At 39.6% G+C, this 18418-nt stretch overlaps 2 protein-coding genes and 1 long non-coding RNA gene across 7 annotated transcripts in view; 1 reads left to right on the top strand and 2 right to left on the bottom strand.

Moving 5' to 3' along the window:
* Nucleotides 1-3620: 3620 nt before the first annotated feature.
* On the bottom strand, nt 3621-9772 carry use1 (unconventional SNARE in the ER 1 homolog (S. cerevisiae)). 2 transcript variants are annotated; one of them, XM_073477068.1, is made up of 8 exons: nt 9631-9772; nt 8532-8581; nt 8238-8316; nt 7838-7990; nt 7581-7596; nt 7409-7439; nt 7041-7203; nt 3621-5760 (listed from the first exon to the last, which is right to left on the bottom strand). In XM_073477068.1, exons 1-8 carry the CDS (start codon nt 9727-9729, stop codon nt 5578-5580), a joined length of 774 nt encoding a protein of 257 aa, XP_073333169.1. In that variant the 5' UTR covers nt 9730-9772; the 3' UTR covers nt 3621-5577. The 2 variants fall into 2 exon arrangements, with proteins under 2 accessions (XP_073333169.1, XP_073333170.1); XM_073477069.1 differs by lacking the exon at nt 9631-9772 and adding an exon at nt 8736-8755.
* LOC141005267 (uncharacterized) lies at nt 6877-11694 on the top strand. Its single transcript, XR_012179848.1, has 4 exons — nt 6877-6954; nt 7077-7212; nt 9723-9800; nt 11496-11694. It is a non-coding gene; the product is annotated as an uncharacterized lncRNA (long non-coding RNA).
* A 1024-nt stretch (nt 11695-12718) lies between these two features.
* Nucleotides 12719-18418, bottom strand: part of LOC141004388 (myosin IXB) — a 59388-nt gene continuing 53688 nt past the window's right edge. For 3 of the 4 annotated variants that reach the window (XM_073475843.1, XM_073475844.1, XM_073475845.1), the window contains 7 exons: nt 17934-18039; nt 17656-17787; nt 17066-17189; nt 16775-16825; nt 15962-16077; nt 15738-15877; nt 12719-14450 (listed from right to left, as the gene is read on the bottom strand). In XM_073475843.1, the coding sequence (XP_073331944.1) occupies nt 13909-14450; nt 15738-15877; nt 15962-16077; nt 16775-16825; nt 17066-17189; nt 17656-17787; nt 17934-18039 (1211 nt within the window). In that variant the 3' untranslated portion in view covers nt 12719-13908. The remainder of the gene's footprint in view (nt 14451-15737; nt 15878-15961; nt 16078-16774; nt 16826-17065; nt 17190-17655; nt 17788-17933; nt 18040-18418) is intronic. The other variant, XM_073475846.1, reaches the window with a different exon arrangement.

Below are 18418 nucleotides of genomic sequence, written 5' to 3'. Positions count from 1 at the left end.
TTTTTGGATCAAATTACTTGAGATCAGAGTTGCTTCAGCACAGTAATCGTGAAATACACTCAATATAAGAAAATAATTCTTAATACAAGGAGTTTTGCATTCTTAATTTTCACATAATCTCAGAAAAAACATTTGAAATAGCATCAACATATGTCTGAACTGGGATTTGAACAAACAACCTTTGAGCTGGAAGGTGGTATACTCAGATTAGTATACCACCTGACAAACTTGTGACAGGAAAGGTAACTACCTTAAAGGTGCACTGTGTAGGTTTGAGGAACACATTTCAACCAGATGAGAAAGATCTTCATTGACTGATTTTTTTATGCCAAAACAAGCTTATTAAACAAACTCTCTTCATTTCCATGACTGAATTAACTAAATAAACACAACATAACTTCATAGTATTTTACTTTGTTTATATCTGGCGGACCCTGCCACCTTTTTAGCTTCAAAAAGTGCTCTAGGGACCTTGTTTTCCTCTCAGAACAGCTTGTTCATTCAGTTATGGAGAAAATAAATATTTCTGAGTTTGTTTTATTACCTCATTAACATTGTAAATATTAAAACTGCGTGTGAATTTCTTCTCGAAAACTACATGGCGCCCTTTAAAGGTCAAGGTAAAGAGGAAAACTGGGATTTTTTGTGTGTAATTTTTACAACACCATGATTGTAAAACAGAACTGAGTGTGGTCCCTTTTTAGAAAAAAGAAACAACAACTATTTCATACAGCAGAGAGCGGAGGATGAATCGATGAGTCTCACAGCCTGAGGAAAGAAGCTGCTCTGTAGTTTGGTGGTATGGCAGCAGATCCTTAACTAACACTTTGTTCCAGACCAAAATACCTTCATCAACTATGGGATGGATTGACATGAAATTTTGGAGACATTTATGGCCTCCAGAAGAGGAAGCTAGACTACAAAAAATGCTCTGTTAATAAAGGTTAAATGCATGAGCTTTTAAGGGGGACAGGGTGATAGAAACAACTTATTTCCATCATTGCCTCCTGGTGTCTTAACTGTCAACCAACTTTTATTTAGATCCCTGTCTGATAAAGAAATACTGGAAACTGTAAAAGCAGCAAGTCAATAAAAGAAAAGTCAAGGAGTTTATTATTTATTTATTTAACTGTAAACTGTATAAATTGTGGTGCCTCCGTGACTGAGAGAAAAGACAGAAGCACATCAGTTTTCCATGAATGGGAGCATGTGTGTGAAAGATAGTGACTCACATCATTCGCTTAATAAGTGCAGCCTTTTACGCTCCCATTAGGTCCTTAACATCACTGCACCTTCAAAGATTCAGCAAGGAGGGGGAGAAAGGAAAAGAAAAGCCCTCTTTACCCTTTTGCTCCCTCAAGGAAGTACATGGAAAAAAAGAAAAAAGAGAAAATGAAAGAAAAAAAAAATCTCCTTCATCTCTGTAGGAAACCCAAATCCTCCTGTAGCTGCAGCCAAAAACTAAATTAAAAAGAGTGGAGTGTTGTGGTGTTTAACAGGCGCAGCGCAGCGCTGAGAGGATGGAGGTTCTCTCATGCTTAACAATTTGTTCCTCTGCTCTCTGCTGTTTAGAGGGATCAAACCAATTAAAAGCATACTACTACTACCACACACTCACGCATACACATTGGCGTGAGTATCAGTTGTACAACACCAAATTGCACTCATTGTTTACCAGCTGTCCTCCTCTGAAATGATGATTCTTTGATTCATTTACATTTTCACAACAAGCAGTGTATCTGAAAGGGTCTGACAAACCCGTCTGCTGTTCGCTTGAAGAAGCCTCATTCATTATGTTATCTCAAAGATGTTTGCTACTCTCATGTTGAAATGGAGAAACTTGGACCGAGGTAGTGGAAAAAGTAAAAGTTACATTCTGTTAGACTGGCAATAGAGTTTCAGCGTATCATTATGCTGATTACACAATGTAATGGAAACAAAATAATGAAACCATCAGCGTTTACCTTGGTTTTGCTACCACAATACAACTTTGTCTGCCACTAGTCACACGGGAAAAGGAAGGTTAACTGGCGACCCACTTCTATTATACACTAAATGATTGAATGAACTCAAGCTTTCTCCTGTCCAAGTCTCCAGAGGCCCCGAGATCCCAAATGGATTTGAAAAGATGTTAATATCAACACACATTATATGCTAAGCTAAAAGTGTTGGCGCACACCCTGTCTGAAGTGGCCGCACGGGCTCGACCGCACGTCGAGGGTGTAAAATAAATGATCAAATCAATCTGGGATCTTGGGGCTTTTGGAGACTTGGATTAGGCCGGATGAGCTGTATGGAGCCATTTTACGCTTTCTCTGTTGTTTTATACATTTTTAAAACAAGTCCCCATCTACTTTAGTTGTTTAGGAGAAATGTTTTGTGGACTACGACACTGCACCTGACTTTCCATCGGCATGAGGATGAGTAGATAATGACTGAATTTCTCAATTTTGGGGTGAATTTATCCTTTAAATACCAAAAGTACATGTACAAGTAAAATACACTTATTTTTACATGTACAGTATGTATATACTGTATACTATGGGTCGACTGATTATCAGCATACCATACATGTGTACAGGAGGCTGCTAAGTAGGAGGGAACCATTTCTAATAAATTATGTGGTATTGGATAACTCATCACTCTGCGGCCTGTTGAGTACTTTTAATTTTGATAACACTGACATTTAACCTCGTACCTTCACCTTTGTAATTCTACTCGAGTAAAATCCTGAATGCAGGACTTTCATTTATAGAGAAGTAACTCTACACTGATTTATTGCTCATATCACTGAAGTAAAAGGTCTGAATACTGATAGCTCTGCTGACTAAATGGTGTCTTGTTACATAATTGTGCACTTTTTTGTAAAACATTTTAGCACATAGTGTCAAACACTATTTTCAGAGTGTCCCTGTGGGAAAAGAGTGCAGGAAGGAATTCATTCAGGTCTCCTGGGTCAGAGGTCAAAAGTGCCATTAATGAGCCCCAAACATCTCGAGGCGCTTGCTGAATATAGGAACTTAACACATGCCAGACTCCAGCAGGAAACCAAACAGTCTCTTTCAGCTGATGGGATAACGCAACCATAATGAAACGAGAAACCACACCGCTGATGAAGTCATGTGCTGCAGCTTGAGTTCAAAAGCAGAGCTGCAGCCTCAGAGAAGCATTAGCAAAGGCCTGAGAATGGAGGCGCAAACAGCTGTGATTAAACTGAGGGATGACGATCCTCCGCAGTGACACAACCTCATTTGGTCTCCTGGTGGCCCGCATACCTCGGCTTCCAGCAGGCAAAATACCCCCCAGGGATCCTAAAATACACGGCAGGCCCAGCCTCGGCCCAACCAGCCAGCCAGCCAGCCAGCCAGCCGTGAGGTGGGGCAGCAGCCGGGGAGAGAGGGGGAGAGAGGAAGGGCCAGGGGGCAGAGCTGCAAGCCTGGACAAGCCAGATACCTCCACGGGCCTCAGATGACAGTCAGACCGACAACACACCAGGAATGTTAACCTGTGGAGCTTTCTCAGTGTGTCTGCTTGCATGAAAAATATTGTTTCAGAGCTGCGAGACTAAAGTATCATCAGGCTAAATGACAAATGCAAAGATGAGTCTCAGATGGTCACTGTTTGCTTTTTATGTGGCCAACTGCCTTTATTTAGCCATACTTCAGCCCTCAGATCACTGCTAAATGAGTAGCGGGGTTAATTTAGGATTCATGGCTGATCAGGCCATCGGGGTCATGGAGGTCGTTACCTGCTCATATTAGAAAGGATATGAGGACACACAGTGGCCACATGAAGTCACTGCAGCAGTCACTTTCAGGACGACAGAGGGCGCAGTTTGGTATTTCAGTTTATGAGGAAAAGGTCGTACACAGCTCCCAAAACACACATAGAGTACTCACAATTAAAAGGTTCTGATTTAGCATCTTCACACTTTCTTGAATTAATTTAATTTGATTCTAAACACACACAGCTGCTGCTCTAAATGATATGAATGTTTCTACGGGGTTACAGTCATTTAATGAGAACAAAATCAAATACTTCATCAGCAGCCTCATCACCACCACGACCACCACTACATACAGACTCATAAACAACGAACTGGACTGAGGATTTTGGACATATTCAACTAAAAACAAAAAACTAATCTAACAGCTCAAAGCTCGACACCTCCGCACAGTGAATGTTTCCAAAACTCAAACAGAAGATGATACAATTAAACTGATACTTGAAATCTGGTTTGTAATTTGTGAAACAATTGGTACAACTTCACTTTAACCCTCTTATCTAGCATTTATAAGCGCTATATAAACATAAACAAAACTATCATAAAGTCTGTAACAGATTTAAATGTTTATCGATGTTTTTTCCAACTACAGCCCCTCCTGAGGGCACTCGTCAGTGGAGGATGGTGTATAAAGAGATAATGAATGATAGTGTAGTTGGAATAATATATGTCTTCATAGGAGAACTTATATTTGATGACACAGACTGTGTTTTAAAGGGTAACTCCATCAATTTTACACATTAAAGTGTGCTTGCAGGTCTTGTTATTTCATGGGGGAAAAAAAGGAGCATAAAACGTATTGTGGCTTCAGAGGAAGCTGCATGCAATCTGCTAAATTGCCTCCAGTGATGTCAATCACCGGCTCAGTTGCATTGTGGGTAATGTAGGCACCAGGTTTTCAAAAGAAAGAAGAATGCGTGAAATAAAAAAGGTGATATCTCTTCTTCTGCTGTATCTCTTAACATGTGTAAGAGCAGCAGACTTCAAGTGAAAAATCTAGATCAGTGGACTACTTTTCAAAACCTGCTGCCTACATTACCCACAATGCAACTTAGACACTGTAGTCAGATTACATGTGGCTTCCTCTGGAACAAAAAAAGGCTTTAATACATGCAGTAGTACTCCCCAAGACCAATGAACACACTTTAATGTGTAAAATTGGCAGAATTACCCTTTAATGTACATGCAAAAATGTCATTATAGTGTGATGTAAACCATTTATTAAGCACGTATGTAGCACTTATAAATGCTAACCAGAGGACATTATAGTAAAGGGTAAATTTTTAGCACATCCAAGGCTGTTTTTCCACTCGGCAATCAATTAACTCAACGCAGCGTTGGAACGGCGGCCAATATAGTAGATGGTGGACGGTTCGTGAACTCTTTCAGATATAGACAACAAGGTGAAAACGACTTTGAGTCCCACAAAGTAAGAAAATACACGCATGTACTGATGGCTAGTAGCCTACCTGATGAGGGAGTAAAATAATTAAGGCTCAGTCGCTGCTGTCTGCGTATTAAGACTATGTTGCTGCTCCCAAACACCCTCCAACAAGAAGCTCTTCACCTCCATTCATGTTCTGCTCTGGTTAAAAAAAGGGAATACTGATGCTTCAAACCACATTTTAAATGTTCAGCTTCAAAAAGTGCAAATGTTTCAGTTCATCAAACTGAGTTGGTTTTGGTTCTGACCACTACAGACATGCTGTATAGATCTATGAGGCCTATGTAGTTACTGCTCTGTAAACACAGGAGGCTGTAGGACTAAAGAGTTCAGGATTGTGAGACATTCATCATCGGAGTCTGGGGAAGATTCTGATGAAGAGGATCATGCTGATGAAGGTGAAGGAGACCAGGATGAGCATCAGCCACAGCAGCCAGTTGACGGACTTCTTGGTGTGCTGCTCCAACCGCTCCGACTCCGTCTTCAGCTTCTCAAAGTTCATGTCCGCCTGACGCATCGACTGGCTCAGAGTCTGGGAGGGAAAGGACAAACAACAGATGATGTAAATATCAAGATCACTGTCACAGACTAAACTAGATTTCATGTAGAGTTCTTGTGTTAATTGTGAATATGTCTTATATTGCCCACTTGTGGACAGAACAAGCTAAAACATGTGGCGTCAGGAGAACGTGTTAACATAAAATAAACAGAACATTTCAAAAAATACTAAAACACAAAAAATCCAACATTGCTTGATCTGTTGATGATAAAGTCATCGACACAGAGGTGGAGAATGAAAGAAACAAATTAGTAAGTTACAGTGAAGGAATGTAACTTAGTACATTTACTCAAGTACTGTACTTCAGTACAATTTTGAGGTACTTGTACTTTACTTGAGTATTTCCATATTTATACTTCCACCCCTACACTACATGTTGGAGGCAAATATTCAACTTTTTACTCCTCTACATATTTGATAGTTTTAATGACTAGTTACTTTGGAGATTACATGCTGCAGCAGAGCCAGAGTAGCGTATTTATCAAAACCAAAACACTAATTACAATAATCAGAAAAAAGCTGAATATTGGATCTAATATTCCACCAGGCTGACAATCGGCTACACGGCATATGTTATTATATACATATAATTTACTTTTACTTGTAGTTTTGATACTTCTGTACATTAATTGCCAGAAAATTACTTTTTATACTTAAGTACATTTAATGTCAGATACTTTAAAACTTTTACTCAAGTACTATTGTACGGGGAACTTTCACTTTTACCAAAGTAATATTTTAACAAGATATCTTTAGTGTGACATTCGTTTCAATGCTGGTAAGTTATCGACAGACTATCTTCAAATACAATACAACACCCATCCAAACCCCAGCATGCTTCTGCCTCCCCTGGCATCCATGCTCCCCCTTGAAGATGCACTAGAACTCATTTAGATCGGATGTCGGGAATACTCAGAATTATCGACTTGCAATGGACTGCAGCATTAATCATTAACCATCATCTGCAAACACAACATCCCCTTTCACATAAAATAAATAATAGTGGCTCATCACAAAGCAGAAGCATTTCAACATCTGTTCCACTGCTGTTTGCTTTGTTACAATCTTACTGTTCATGTCCCTGTTAAGCACAGGTATATAAATGAAACAGTACTTAAAAACAGACAAGACGTCATCATCCTAGCTGATAACAATTCTTCTTAGCAGGTAAATATTTCATACTTTTGTAAAAACAATATGATTTAAGTATCACATGATTATGAATACTGCTTGCAAAGCGTCTATGTGGTTACCTGGTTGTCCTGTTTGATGATGTTCTGTGCTGCCAGCGTGTTGTTCTTCAAGTTTCGGGCCAGGTTGAGCATGTCATCGGCCAGCTTCTCCTGCAGGTTGTGGTGGTGCTGCAGGACGGCCTCCAGCTCTGCAGCGGACTGACGCTCATCCAGAGGAAGTCCTCTACACAAGGTGAGACGGACCGATTAACATTTTGATTTTGTCGCACACATGTAGCCGAAGCACTGCAGTCACCACACAGATTCGAAGGTGAAGCCTGAATTTTTCATAAGCCATCACTGGTTGTTACACTCTTTTATATAAGTAAAGAACAACAGCATAACAGACATTAGTTCTTCAAGACAATGAATAAGATGCACAGCTTTACCTCCTGTTCCGCAGGTCTGTTTCTGATGTGCCTGTACAGAGAAAAGGAGACCATCAAGCTCCAAAAATAACATTCTCAATCAGAAGAATAGCGTGTTCGAGAGTGTTTAGGTATAAGTTTTGGTCCAGATGCTGAATTCAAGATTCCTCTGAATTCCAAAAATATTTCGTACCTTTGCCCGACTTCCCCTGCAAAGACACAAAAGAAGAAAATGTATTTAAAGTATTTCATTTGTAGAGCTGGACATTTACAGTTAGGTATTAAAGTGATAACAATAGTTCAAAGGTAAAATACAGTTTAGCTTAGCTTAGTAAACCAGTTATAAGCTGACCCTTTGGTGAAGGCGGTGGAGCAAAACAATGCAGATGTGAACGTCTGGAGTGAATGTCTACCTTACACACTGACTCAACAGTTCACATCTCAGCCTACCGTGCCAAGCAGCTCGTCTCTCATCTCTCCTGTACAACGGGCCTTCGTCTGCATGTGGACAGTTTTAGTGGCAGGCATCCTCTCATTGGCTATCGTCGGTGTTCGCCCGGGAGCGAGGAACTGATTAGCTAAAGCTTTTTCTGTTGGTGAAGACTTAACAAGAACAGAAGAGACGTGAGGTCAGACAACTGTCTGGACAAGAGAAACACTCAAGAGACCAATAAAAGAAAGTATGATTGTTTCAAGTTTTTAGGTATTTAAGGATGTGCAGGACACGACACACAACAAATAAGATATACAGAGAATGGACTACTGGTTAAATGCGATTAATATTGACGTAACGGTAACACATTAATACATTATATCGAAAATTAAAATAATCTTAAAAGTGATGACTGACCAGTTTCTCTGCCTCTAAAAGTCCCTTCAGAAAGTCAACTTTTCTTGTGTATTCAGTCAGAACTTCTTGTGTGGGTTTGCTGAAAAAGACACATGTTGTTACTTAATGGCAGTATCATTAGATATACCTATAGATTAACTACATGGCTAGGCATAATGCTGGTGTGAACAATGAGAGAGATACTATATTCATAGCAAGTACTGAAAGTGTTTAGTTTCTTTTGCAATTTGTCTGTTATAAATAATAAGTACTATTAATAACATTAAGATACATTAGAGATAAGAGAGAGGTCACCTGTGGCATTTCCTCAGAGCCACCAACATCTCCTCCAGGGCACCGACATACTACAGGAGAGAAAACACAAACAGTGATTACACAATGACCTTTTTTTGGATGATTATATAGTTTAAAACAGACGTGAAGTGTAGCAATGCTTAGCTGTTCACTCTCTGCAGTGTTAAAAGCCAAGACAAAGCAGCACTGAAGATCCAAACCCACTCATCTTAGTCATCTGGTGTCTGTGATAAAATATGAAAACGTTTTTCACATCATCTCTTATCAAGTGACAGCCTTCAAGGCAATATATTAATGATCGAGAGATTACGCTAGGAAGTTGCATATAAATTACAACTAATCAATATGCCAGAGATGTAATAAATGTAATAGATCATACATTATGAAGTTGATAATGGTCAGTTTTTTAATAAAAACTAAAACTAAAACTAAAAAACCCAACAACTGCACAGTCATTCTGGAAGCTGTGATTCTCATATGTAGGGCACTCTCATTGATACAGGCTAAATTGTATGATAACACAGTTAAACAGCACCACACACGACAGCCTAACCAAAAGAAACAGCATATTTCAACCTCATAAAGTTGATTTGCTGCAGGACTGTTGCACCTAATGAACTGTAAACTGACAGGGTGTGATATTGTAGCCATGGCTTCGACTCTATTGCACCGTTTCTGATTATTTATTTGTCTCCTACAAATACTTTCAGATTGTTTAGATGTGTTAGTATATATCTAATCACGTTTATTATATGATTTCTCGATGATTTTAATGTGGTTTGCAGTTGAAAAGCAGTGCATAGTTTGATGAGGACTAACTTATTGTGTCGTTCCTACAGTAAGCTAACTCGGCAAGGACACAACTCTACAAGTCAGCCGTACACTGGTTAAATGTTTTTAAAGTGTCAGAGAGCAAAACAGCAGTGAAAGCTGCCAACTAAGTAAATCCTGTCTCCGGCTTCTGTGACGACGTGGCTAACAGACGGAGCGGCTCGCAGCTGCAGCTAACAACAACAACAGTCATGCTAACTTTAGCTAGCTAAGGTCAGAGAAAACAGCACTGAGCGGTAACATTCACTCCGTGTTCATCCTGTCTTACCTTTTCTAATCTCCATTCAGTTTCTCCTCGTTTCTCCGACGCTATAGATTCACAGCGAGACAATAATCTGATAAAATTTATCTCTAACCTAGAAGCCATGTTTGAAGCTGACGCACCGTCGCTGCAGGATGACGTCAATGGCTCAGACCGGAAGTGGGCGGGACTTCACGGTAGGCTGCCCAACCAGCATTTAGACTGTTTAAATTCACTGTACCCTCTCATTATAACAGTGAATCCATATATAATACCACTGATTTAACCTTCGATGAAGAAATTCAAGTGTCAAAATGAAGTTTTAATATAATATATTATCTATAGTGATAATTATATAATGTCGATTGTATGCAAATGACGGTTACACCAACAATAATAAGTTTAGTGGTCCTTTTTATTTGCAGAAGCCACCAAACAAAACAACAACAGACAAAATACAACACTTTGTATGAAGCCATGTCTATAATAATACATTATAACACATTATGGATATACTTATAGACTGTCTCGTGTTTTGTTTCACCTTTTGCCTTGAGACTGTATAAGTGAACCCCACTGAGAATGATGAAATAGTCCTCTTCCTGGCTTAATTCTAAAAACACATACTGTAATGCTTAACGACGATGACTGAGCTGAGGTCATATTTTTCTGCTTTTAATCACCACCACATTGCAAGCTGTCATTTAGTGATATCTGGTCTGAGATTCCAGTTACATACTGTACACTGTATATTGTATGCATCTTGCTTCATTCATTACTTATCTATACACTATTATGTAGGTGAGCTCATTTGGAGGTTAATATTGTACTGAATAAAACTATTTCCCAATATAGACACAGATGATTTCAGTCATTTTCCCCGATCAGACCTCTTATCAGGACTGTTTCTGATGACAGTTCTCTTACTCTTACACCAGCTTTGTTGCACCTGTTTGGGAGTCTAAGTTATGGTCTAATGAGCCAGAGCCATTGAAAACAGCTGTGTGGTTGTGCAGAACCTTAAATTAAGCGTATTAAAGATGTCTGCTGTATGTGTGACACAAAACTAACCTGACTGGGCCCGAGGAAAACACAGATTAGTTTAATTTGTTAAGCCATTCCCTGCGTTTTTTTATTTTTTAAAAATGATTTATTTCAAATTAAGAAATGTAAGGGAGTTCATTTTAAAGAGAAAACGGTGTGTGGTCTGTCAGCGTAGATGGACCGACTAGCTAGGAAAGCATAAACTTTAATTTGACTACCTTGGATGAGAGTAGCTGGCAAATCAGAAATTAAAATAAAACACGCCTAGTCATTTTGATATCAGTGAAGTCTTCAGGATCGTCTGCACGACAGGCTGAACAGAAAACTAATTCTAACATCGGAGCTGAGTGGTGCCCTCTTGTGTGCCTCAATTTTCAAGTTGTGAAATGCACCTTGTAGATTGTTTGTTTGCCTTGTCTTTTTCCAACCAGGTTGTGATAAAATCCAAAACATTAAACCATGTGGTAGAGCTGAGCAGGCTTGTTGGTTTTAATTCCACATAAATTATAAATTGGAGTTTATCTTAATCAGACTCCTTTTACTGTCCTGTTGAAACACAATTCTTTACTTACCTCTGAGACAACATCCTGTTTATAAGTCATTGCTGCAACTTCGCTGGGGATGATGAAAGTTTTAATTTAAATAGACAAACCTTTAGTTTCGAGTTAATACAACAACATCTCAACATTTTTTACAGAAGGTATTGTGTTAGCTGTAACAGTCTCACACATGAAAAACTTCTGAGCGCAGGCTAAATGTCAGATTTTCATCCTATGGTTATTTTTTGATTCAAAAACTGTTTAACTTACCAACACTTTCAGTGACACTATTTTTTTGTTTCTATTAAGGAATTCCTGTGTGACAGAGCAACTACTTCCACTTACCCCAAGAGACAGAGATGCAGCTGTTTGAAGATGTAAAAACTACAAGACTTAAAGCTACTACAAGGAACTTTCACATTTAGACTGATCCTGTGGAGAAAACTAATGTTTCCACTGTCAAAACCACAAGATATAATGTCAAAAATAAAATGATCTTAAGATGAAACTCCTCCTGCTCTTTGTAACTGGTTAATGACTACTCACTGTAACTGTAACCAGTTTGCACATGGACCCGGTGGCAGGCGAAAAACGAAATAGAAATGGTCAATGGTCAATGTTCCTGCTGATGGTGTTGTTTTCTTATGTAGGTCGTATTGAGGCATAAGTATTAAATTGAGACTGTTTCATAACCAGTTAAACTCGTTGTAACATTTTTAATAATGGTCACATTACACACACTTTTGTATATATATATATATATATATATATATATACACACACAATTCTTTCATGTCAATATCAATTTTTGTTTTTTTATTTATGATTTTTGACTTGCAGTACCTACTTTTATCTTTATTTTATATTTTCTCATACTTTGTTTCTTGTCATGCACCAATAAACCAAGGCAAATTCCTTGTATGTAAAAACTTACTTGGCAGTGACCCCAATGTTGATTAGGTTACTATCAGGTGCTCCTCTTCTGTCTAAATGTAACAATATATATAATAGCACATAAATTACGTTTAATTAATCTGTGAATGTGTTACTGACTACATTCTACATGACTACATATTCTCGTCAAAATATTGGTGGTAATGGGCCACTTTTTTTTGGAAGAGATTACTAATTTATCAGGAACTCTCTTGTTTTCATAGTTTACATCAATTAAGTATGTAACTATGGAGGACTGAACCTGCAAAAATCAGAAATAAATAAATATATAAATGGCTCAATAAATACATTAATATGCTATTAAATTAATTATTTAGGTCATATTTTATAAATTCATTAATACCTAGATGTATTCGCAATTATATTTTTGGTGCATTTAATGGCATATACATGTATTTATTGAGCCATTTATACATTTCTTTATTTATTTCTGATTTTGGCAGATTCAGTCCTTCATAACTAACCTGTGTACTTTTTCATTAACTTGTAATTGTATCTTTTTCCCCCATCATCTACTCACTGTATCAAAGGTGTAATGTAAGAGTAAGAAACCTGATGAAAACACACAGCAGCAGACATTACAAGCATCACGTTCTGTATTGTCACGTTAATACTAATAACCATTACAGTTCATGTCATTCAGTCCCAACCATACACTCTCTGTTACACATTACACATCAGAACATCGTCCTCATATTCCAGACAAACTAACACATCATTCAACAGCAGTCAGAGAGGAACATTAGTATTACATTTCATACAAAGTTGGCCAGAGCTGTACTTCAGCTGAACCTGCTCATTTTGTTTACTTTGAACGGCAGGTACGGGACAGCTGAGTGAAGTTCATTCTTAGAAAAGGGGAAGGCGAGTTCAATAACTGTTGGGCTTTAAAGACATTGTGGCACGATGTTGCGTCAAGGCTTTGTGTTTTTGTTGTTTCAAAAGGAAAAAAGTGGCGTGTGCTGCTCCCATTTCCCTTTGCTATGTGAGGAAATGACTTCCTAACGGGGGTTTTCTTGTGCGGCAGGTGATGGGTAAAGGTGGAGCTGTTGTGACGAGGCACCTGTACAACACTTGCATTGTGCATGTTTTCTGTAGGTCCTTGTTTCAAACATGTCTCGTGTCGGTTCAGTACATTTAACACAGAAATCTGAGACAAAGGTACCCTCTCTTTATCCTAAATAACCCTCCCTCCCTCTGCAAGCCATACATAACACGAGAAAAGAACGTTTTCAGCGGACTGTACATTATTACCAAGGCACTAGCTAACATTTCAGGGAGCATGTTTCGCTCATGGTGAGAACAAGGAAATGAAAAGTGTGGCTGGAACCTGCGATATATCTTTGCATTAGCACAAATGTTTAAAAAAAAAAAAAAAAAACAGGAGAAAGAAAACAAAAATTGCTGGTCCATTATTATGAGGCTGCAGGAAAACACGCCGCCGTCTCAACTGAATTCATCAACAGCAACCACAATTTATATTAAAATGGTAGAAAAGGTGCTTGGCAACATTGTGTCAGGTGATTTCTACTGTCATAGAGGACAACAAGACTTTAGACATATTTGCAGTTCCTTGATTGGTTCCCACGGATGATAGCGAGCAGAACAGACTCCATTTTGTGTCACTCATCACTCACTTTCATTCAATGTTCTGTACTGTACTGTACTGTGATTCTTCTTGTCCTCTCCTCATCTGTAGCCACTCCATGAGTCATTTTTATTCATTTCCTTTTGTCTACTCTTCACCATCTTCTCTGTTCTGTCTTGGTCAGACGTCATCGTCCATATAAGGTATGTCTGGGTCAGAAAAACGTCTATGGCCCTTCGAGGCTTGTGTGTCCTGTTGCTGAGGAGAGGGTGTTACCACGGAGATGGAGGCGGAGGAGGAGGAAGCGGAGGGAGGGCAGGAGGAGAAATGCAACAACAGGTCACACTCAGACCCGTCGATGTAGAGGGACTGGGTGCTGTCTTTGCGGCGGCCGGGAGTCTCTCTTCTCCTGAAGTACTTCAACGCTCGATATCCAGGAGGCGTCTGAGTTGGACTGGAAGCTGCCGACTGGGAGAGGACGCCCGGAGGGAGTTTAACTGTGTCTGGGATGACAGGGTTGCGGCGTTGCAGCGGGTGCCTGAAGGAGGTGTTGGAGGATTCGGAGGTTGAAGAAGCACAGCTGTACAGAGAGGAGGAGGAGCTAGCAGGGGTGAGGTTTGGCAGAGAGACGCGTCCACCAGGGACTTTGGGTCGCTGAGCCAGGTCTGGTGGTTTGGGGGGACAAACTGGCTTGATTCTCCTCAGCTGCGTGCCACCTCGTCCTGGAAGAGAGAGAGGAAAGAGGAAAAGTTGAGGAAGAGGAAGATATCTTCCTAAAAGCTACTTGTTGAATTCAGACACCAATTCTGAGAGGGTGGAGACCAATGGAAGATCATGCAACCATGTTATCTACCACGAGGTACATTTAGTCAGGCATAATTAGGAAAAACATTTGATTCGACACATGGACTGTATATAAAGAGGGACAAAGTGACAGCTCTCCAACAGCAAAGCAAAACCTCTTGGTCGCCCCTGGTGGCTGGCTATAGCAGTCATTCCCAGAGACTAGGTCGTGACCAATCCGTAGGTTGCACAAGGAAAGCTTGTTTGTATATCCAGTGCTTCATTTGTAAATCAGGGGGGTTTGGAAGACAGACAGTTGGAAGACAGATGGGGTGTTGCTCCGGTGAGTCAGGGGGAGAGAAAAATTCATGGAACGCATCAAAAATCCACAGTGCCTGGAGGACTGGAGCTCATATGACACACAAAACTCACAGCTTCAGGAGTCACTGCTCGACCTGACAACTCTCACTTTCTCTTTTTTTTTTTAGATCAGATTTAAAATGAATCTAAAATAGACAAACAAGAGACTTAAAACTGACTTCAATGGGAAATCAAAGACAGATTTAGAAGAAGTTATTTAAGAAGTGTATTGTTTTACTGAGAAAATGTTAACTCCACTCCACCTGAATGAATTTTCTTTATTGATTTGTATTTAACATGTAACACATGCATGAAAAGAAGTTGTGATTTATCAAACTACCTTTTTTTTAAATGGCTGAAGTGTTGTGGAAGTGGCTGTAAAAATGGCCAGGAACACTAATTCTCTCTTCTCAAGATTATGAGGCCTATTGTGAATTAGGTCATGATGGGTTTATAACCAGGATGTTTTGGCTTCATTTTTGTTCTGTGGGAGGAGGTGGAGATGTGTCATCCATCTTCATATACAGTCACTGATTGGAAATGTTGTGCCAAATGTTCAATTAATTCATCTTGATGAAGTTTGAGCATGCTTCTGTGCCACACATGCATTGACATGCATCCATGGGTGTGCTGATGTATGCACACGATCACACACAAACACAAACACACAAACACGGTTGCTGTTCCTCCAACCTGCTTGGTTATAGAGCAGACGTCACCGCCCATCACCATCACTGGTCCAGACCTGCACCACAAAAGACAGGAAGGGCCCAACCCAGCGGCCCCGTGGTCTGGTCAGAAACCCACAGGTGAGTGAGAGAAACAGGCAGAAGGAAGGAAAGGCAAGACTGTACCTTAATACTGACCTTCAGGCTCTGAGCTGTGGACAGAAGAGCGCTGCTGCTCGTCCAAAAGACTCTCGGAGCTCAGCGAAGCTTCGGAGTCCAAGTTCTCCTGGTCCGAACCAGGCTGCTCCATCTCTGGCAGCCGGCACGCCAGATCCTCTCTGCAGAGAAACAGATGACAAGGACGTCAGAGGAATGAGAGACTGGAGGAGGACCCTACATCATAATATAGAAAGCATCCTTACTTCTCCTGTTTGATGGACTTGATGCGTTCCACCAAGTTCTTCTCAGCCTCTGTGTCTGAGTCCAGAGGTTCGTTCTCAGGGACCACGCTCAGATCAGAGCTGACCTTCTCGTGCACCTGCAGAAGAGGTAATCATTATACAAACTAAATAACTCAGAAAATAATTACACAATAAACATAAGGGGCCACAAAACACACATGATTTTGACCCAAATCTGAAACGGATTTGAGATTTTGTTAGTGAGGAAAAGAGAAGAGGCTGGATGGTTCATGCATCTGCACATCATCTGTGAAACTGTGAAAAAATAAATGCTTGGATACAAAAGAAGCTAGTAAACACATCAACATCCACCCTTTCAAAACAGTAATCGTGTGAGGGGTTAACAAATGCAAACAGCTAGAATAAATGTTACAAGACACATCACCACAATCCAGAAACATCCAACAAGTCAACGACAAAAAATATAACATGACTTTCACAGATATGTGGTCTTTTCTCAATAAAAGACAGGAAGACATTGGAATAACACAAAGAAAAAAAACATAACACACTATTGTCTTCAAAGTCAGCAACTAAAGTATAATTACTACACCAACCCAGAACCATCTTGTCCTCTCATGAAGAGAACAAGAATAATGGCAAACAGCGACATGCAAACTACGACCAGTTAGTAAGGAGGAGTAAAAGGCAAGAAAAAAACAGCCAGAGTGTCACCCACATCTAACATGCCATGCACAGGCGCTTCTACATGGCACCATACTACACACTACAGCTATTAGATCTACTGTACTAGGAGAACTCAGGGATACATACCACCACTCCTTTGTAAGGAGCTGAGAACCTGAGAGGTAAATGCCAGTAGTGCTACAGAGAGACAAGGAACATTGGCCATGTTACCCACGTAACCTCAGAACAACATCTGACACTGGGGTTACTGTAAAGCTTTATTTCGTGTACGATATAATAAAATATTATTTCAAGTGCCTTTTTAAATCCAGGCATGAGGCTGAGCAACGATCTCAAACTTGATATTGTTGCCATGGTATCAAGTCACACAAAATAGCCAAAAAGTGATGCAGAGCGAGGGAGCGCTTTGTTTCTCACCGTGTTCTGTCTCTTGAGTTTGAGCTGGTTAACGGCCAGAGCCTCGGCGTACTCCAACTGCTCGATCTCATCCATCTTCTCGTTGTAGCGTCTGATCTGCTCGTTGATGATCATCTCTATACACCTACAGGCGGAGGAAAGTGTCAAACAGGATGTGTGCAGATCAAGGTTATTATGGTTAACTAAACTAAAAACTAAAACTTGGTTTGAAGATATACAGGAAATGTTGTTGGTTTTTAGTCAACTTTGTCAACTTAACAAGCTTGGGGAGGAATGGATGTATATGTTTATTGAGATAACGATGTCTACATGACTGAGTCAATTGCCTTCACAAAGTGTTGTGTTTGTATTCTAATACCTTTATAAATCTGTTAACTTTTGCACCAACAAATATCGGCCATATTATCATGAGAACTAATAATACTGAAACAAATAAAAACTAAACTAAATCGAAACATTTTTAAACAACAAAACTAAAGTGACACTAGCAAATTCTCTCTGGAAAGTAACTGAAAGTAAACTTGATTAAAAACAAAATAAAAATAACTCTGGTGCAGAATTTATCCTGTTTGCTTTTATGACGGCCTTACGTGGTTGTCTTGGCAACGTCCTTCATGCTGAGCAGTGGGTCAGCGCTGTCCGGGCAGCGCAGGACACACGGGGCAAAAACTATAGCCAATGAGTTAGGAGACATGCGGTTGTGAGCCTCATCTTTACACACCCTGCAAGAGAATTCAAGAGATATAAACGTGTATTTCAGTTGCATGTACATATAATTCATGTTGTAACTTCACTGCTGTATTTACTCATGTGTTTGTAATTAGTCTAAAACAGGCACCAGAGGAGGTCACAAGGGGGGAATCCCTACCTGACCAGGTGGAAGACGAGCCTCTCCAATGTGTTGAAGTTTGCTGTGGGAAGCTCTTCCAGTACTTTGTATACAGCTTGAAGCTGCTCCTGCTTCTCTGGCAGCTCTATCAAGGGAAGAAAAAATATATAATTCATGAAAACAATTGTAACTTTGTCATGTTGTCTCTATAAATGTACTGCATATTTACACCTTATTATTCTTTGATCCTTACCATTATGATTATCATTTATTTTTATTTGACTTTTTTACTCTTTACTCAGGTCTTGTAATGCTTAAAACAGGGTTTGACTTCCTGGTTAATACATTGTATATACAGTATATAATGCAGCCTTGTGATTTAACATAAACACTAATAGTCCTTCAGATTTTTTTTAAAAAATGCCTCCATTTCCCTCCTTGTTTTCCTCTCTCTGCCACTTTTACTGATTTGTAAGGTGTACAGAGACTCTCTGGGTGATGTGCACTTTAAATAAACTAAGTTG

Source organism: Pagrus major, chromosome 11 (genome assembly GCF_040436345.1).
Source record: "Pagrus major chromosome 11, Pma_NU_1.0".
NCBI classification, from domain to species: domain Eukaryota; kingdom Metazoa; phylum Chordata; class Actinopteri; order Spariformes; family Sparidae; genus Pagrus; species Pagrus major.
Note: the sequence above shows the minus strand (reverse complement) of the source record. Positions and strands in the feature narration are given on the sequence as shown.

What these genes read in the sequence shown, in the direction of transcription:
- use1 (XM_073477068.1), bottom strand. Translation starts at nt 9,729, where the DNA reads ATGGCTTCTAGGTTAGAGATAAATTTTATCAGATTATTGTCTCGCTGT. An exon ending in CTGAATGGAGATTAGAAAAG is followed by an intron (nt 8,582 to 9,630) that starts GTAAGACAGGAT and finishes TCTCTCCTGTAG; the next exon opens with TATGTCGGTGCCCTGGAGGA. An exon ending in ACAGACCTGCGGAACAGGAG is followed by an intron (nt 7,204 to 7,408) that starts GTAAAGCTGTGC and finishes CACCTTGTGTAG; the next exon opens with AGGACTTCCTCTGGATGAGC.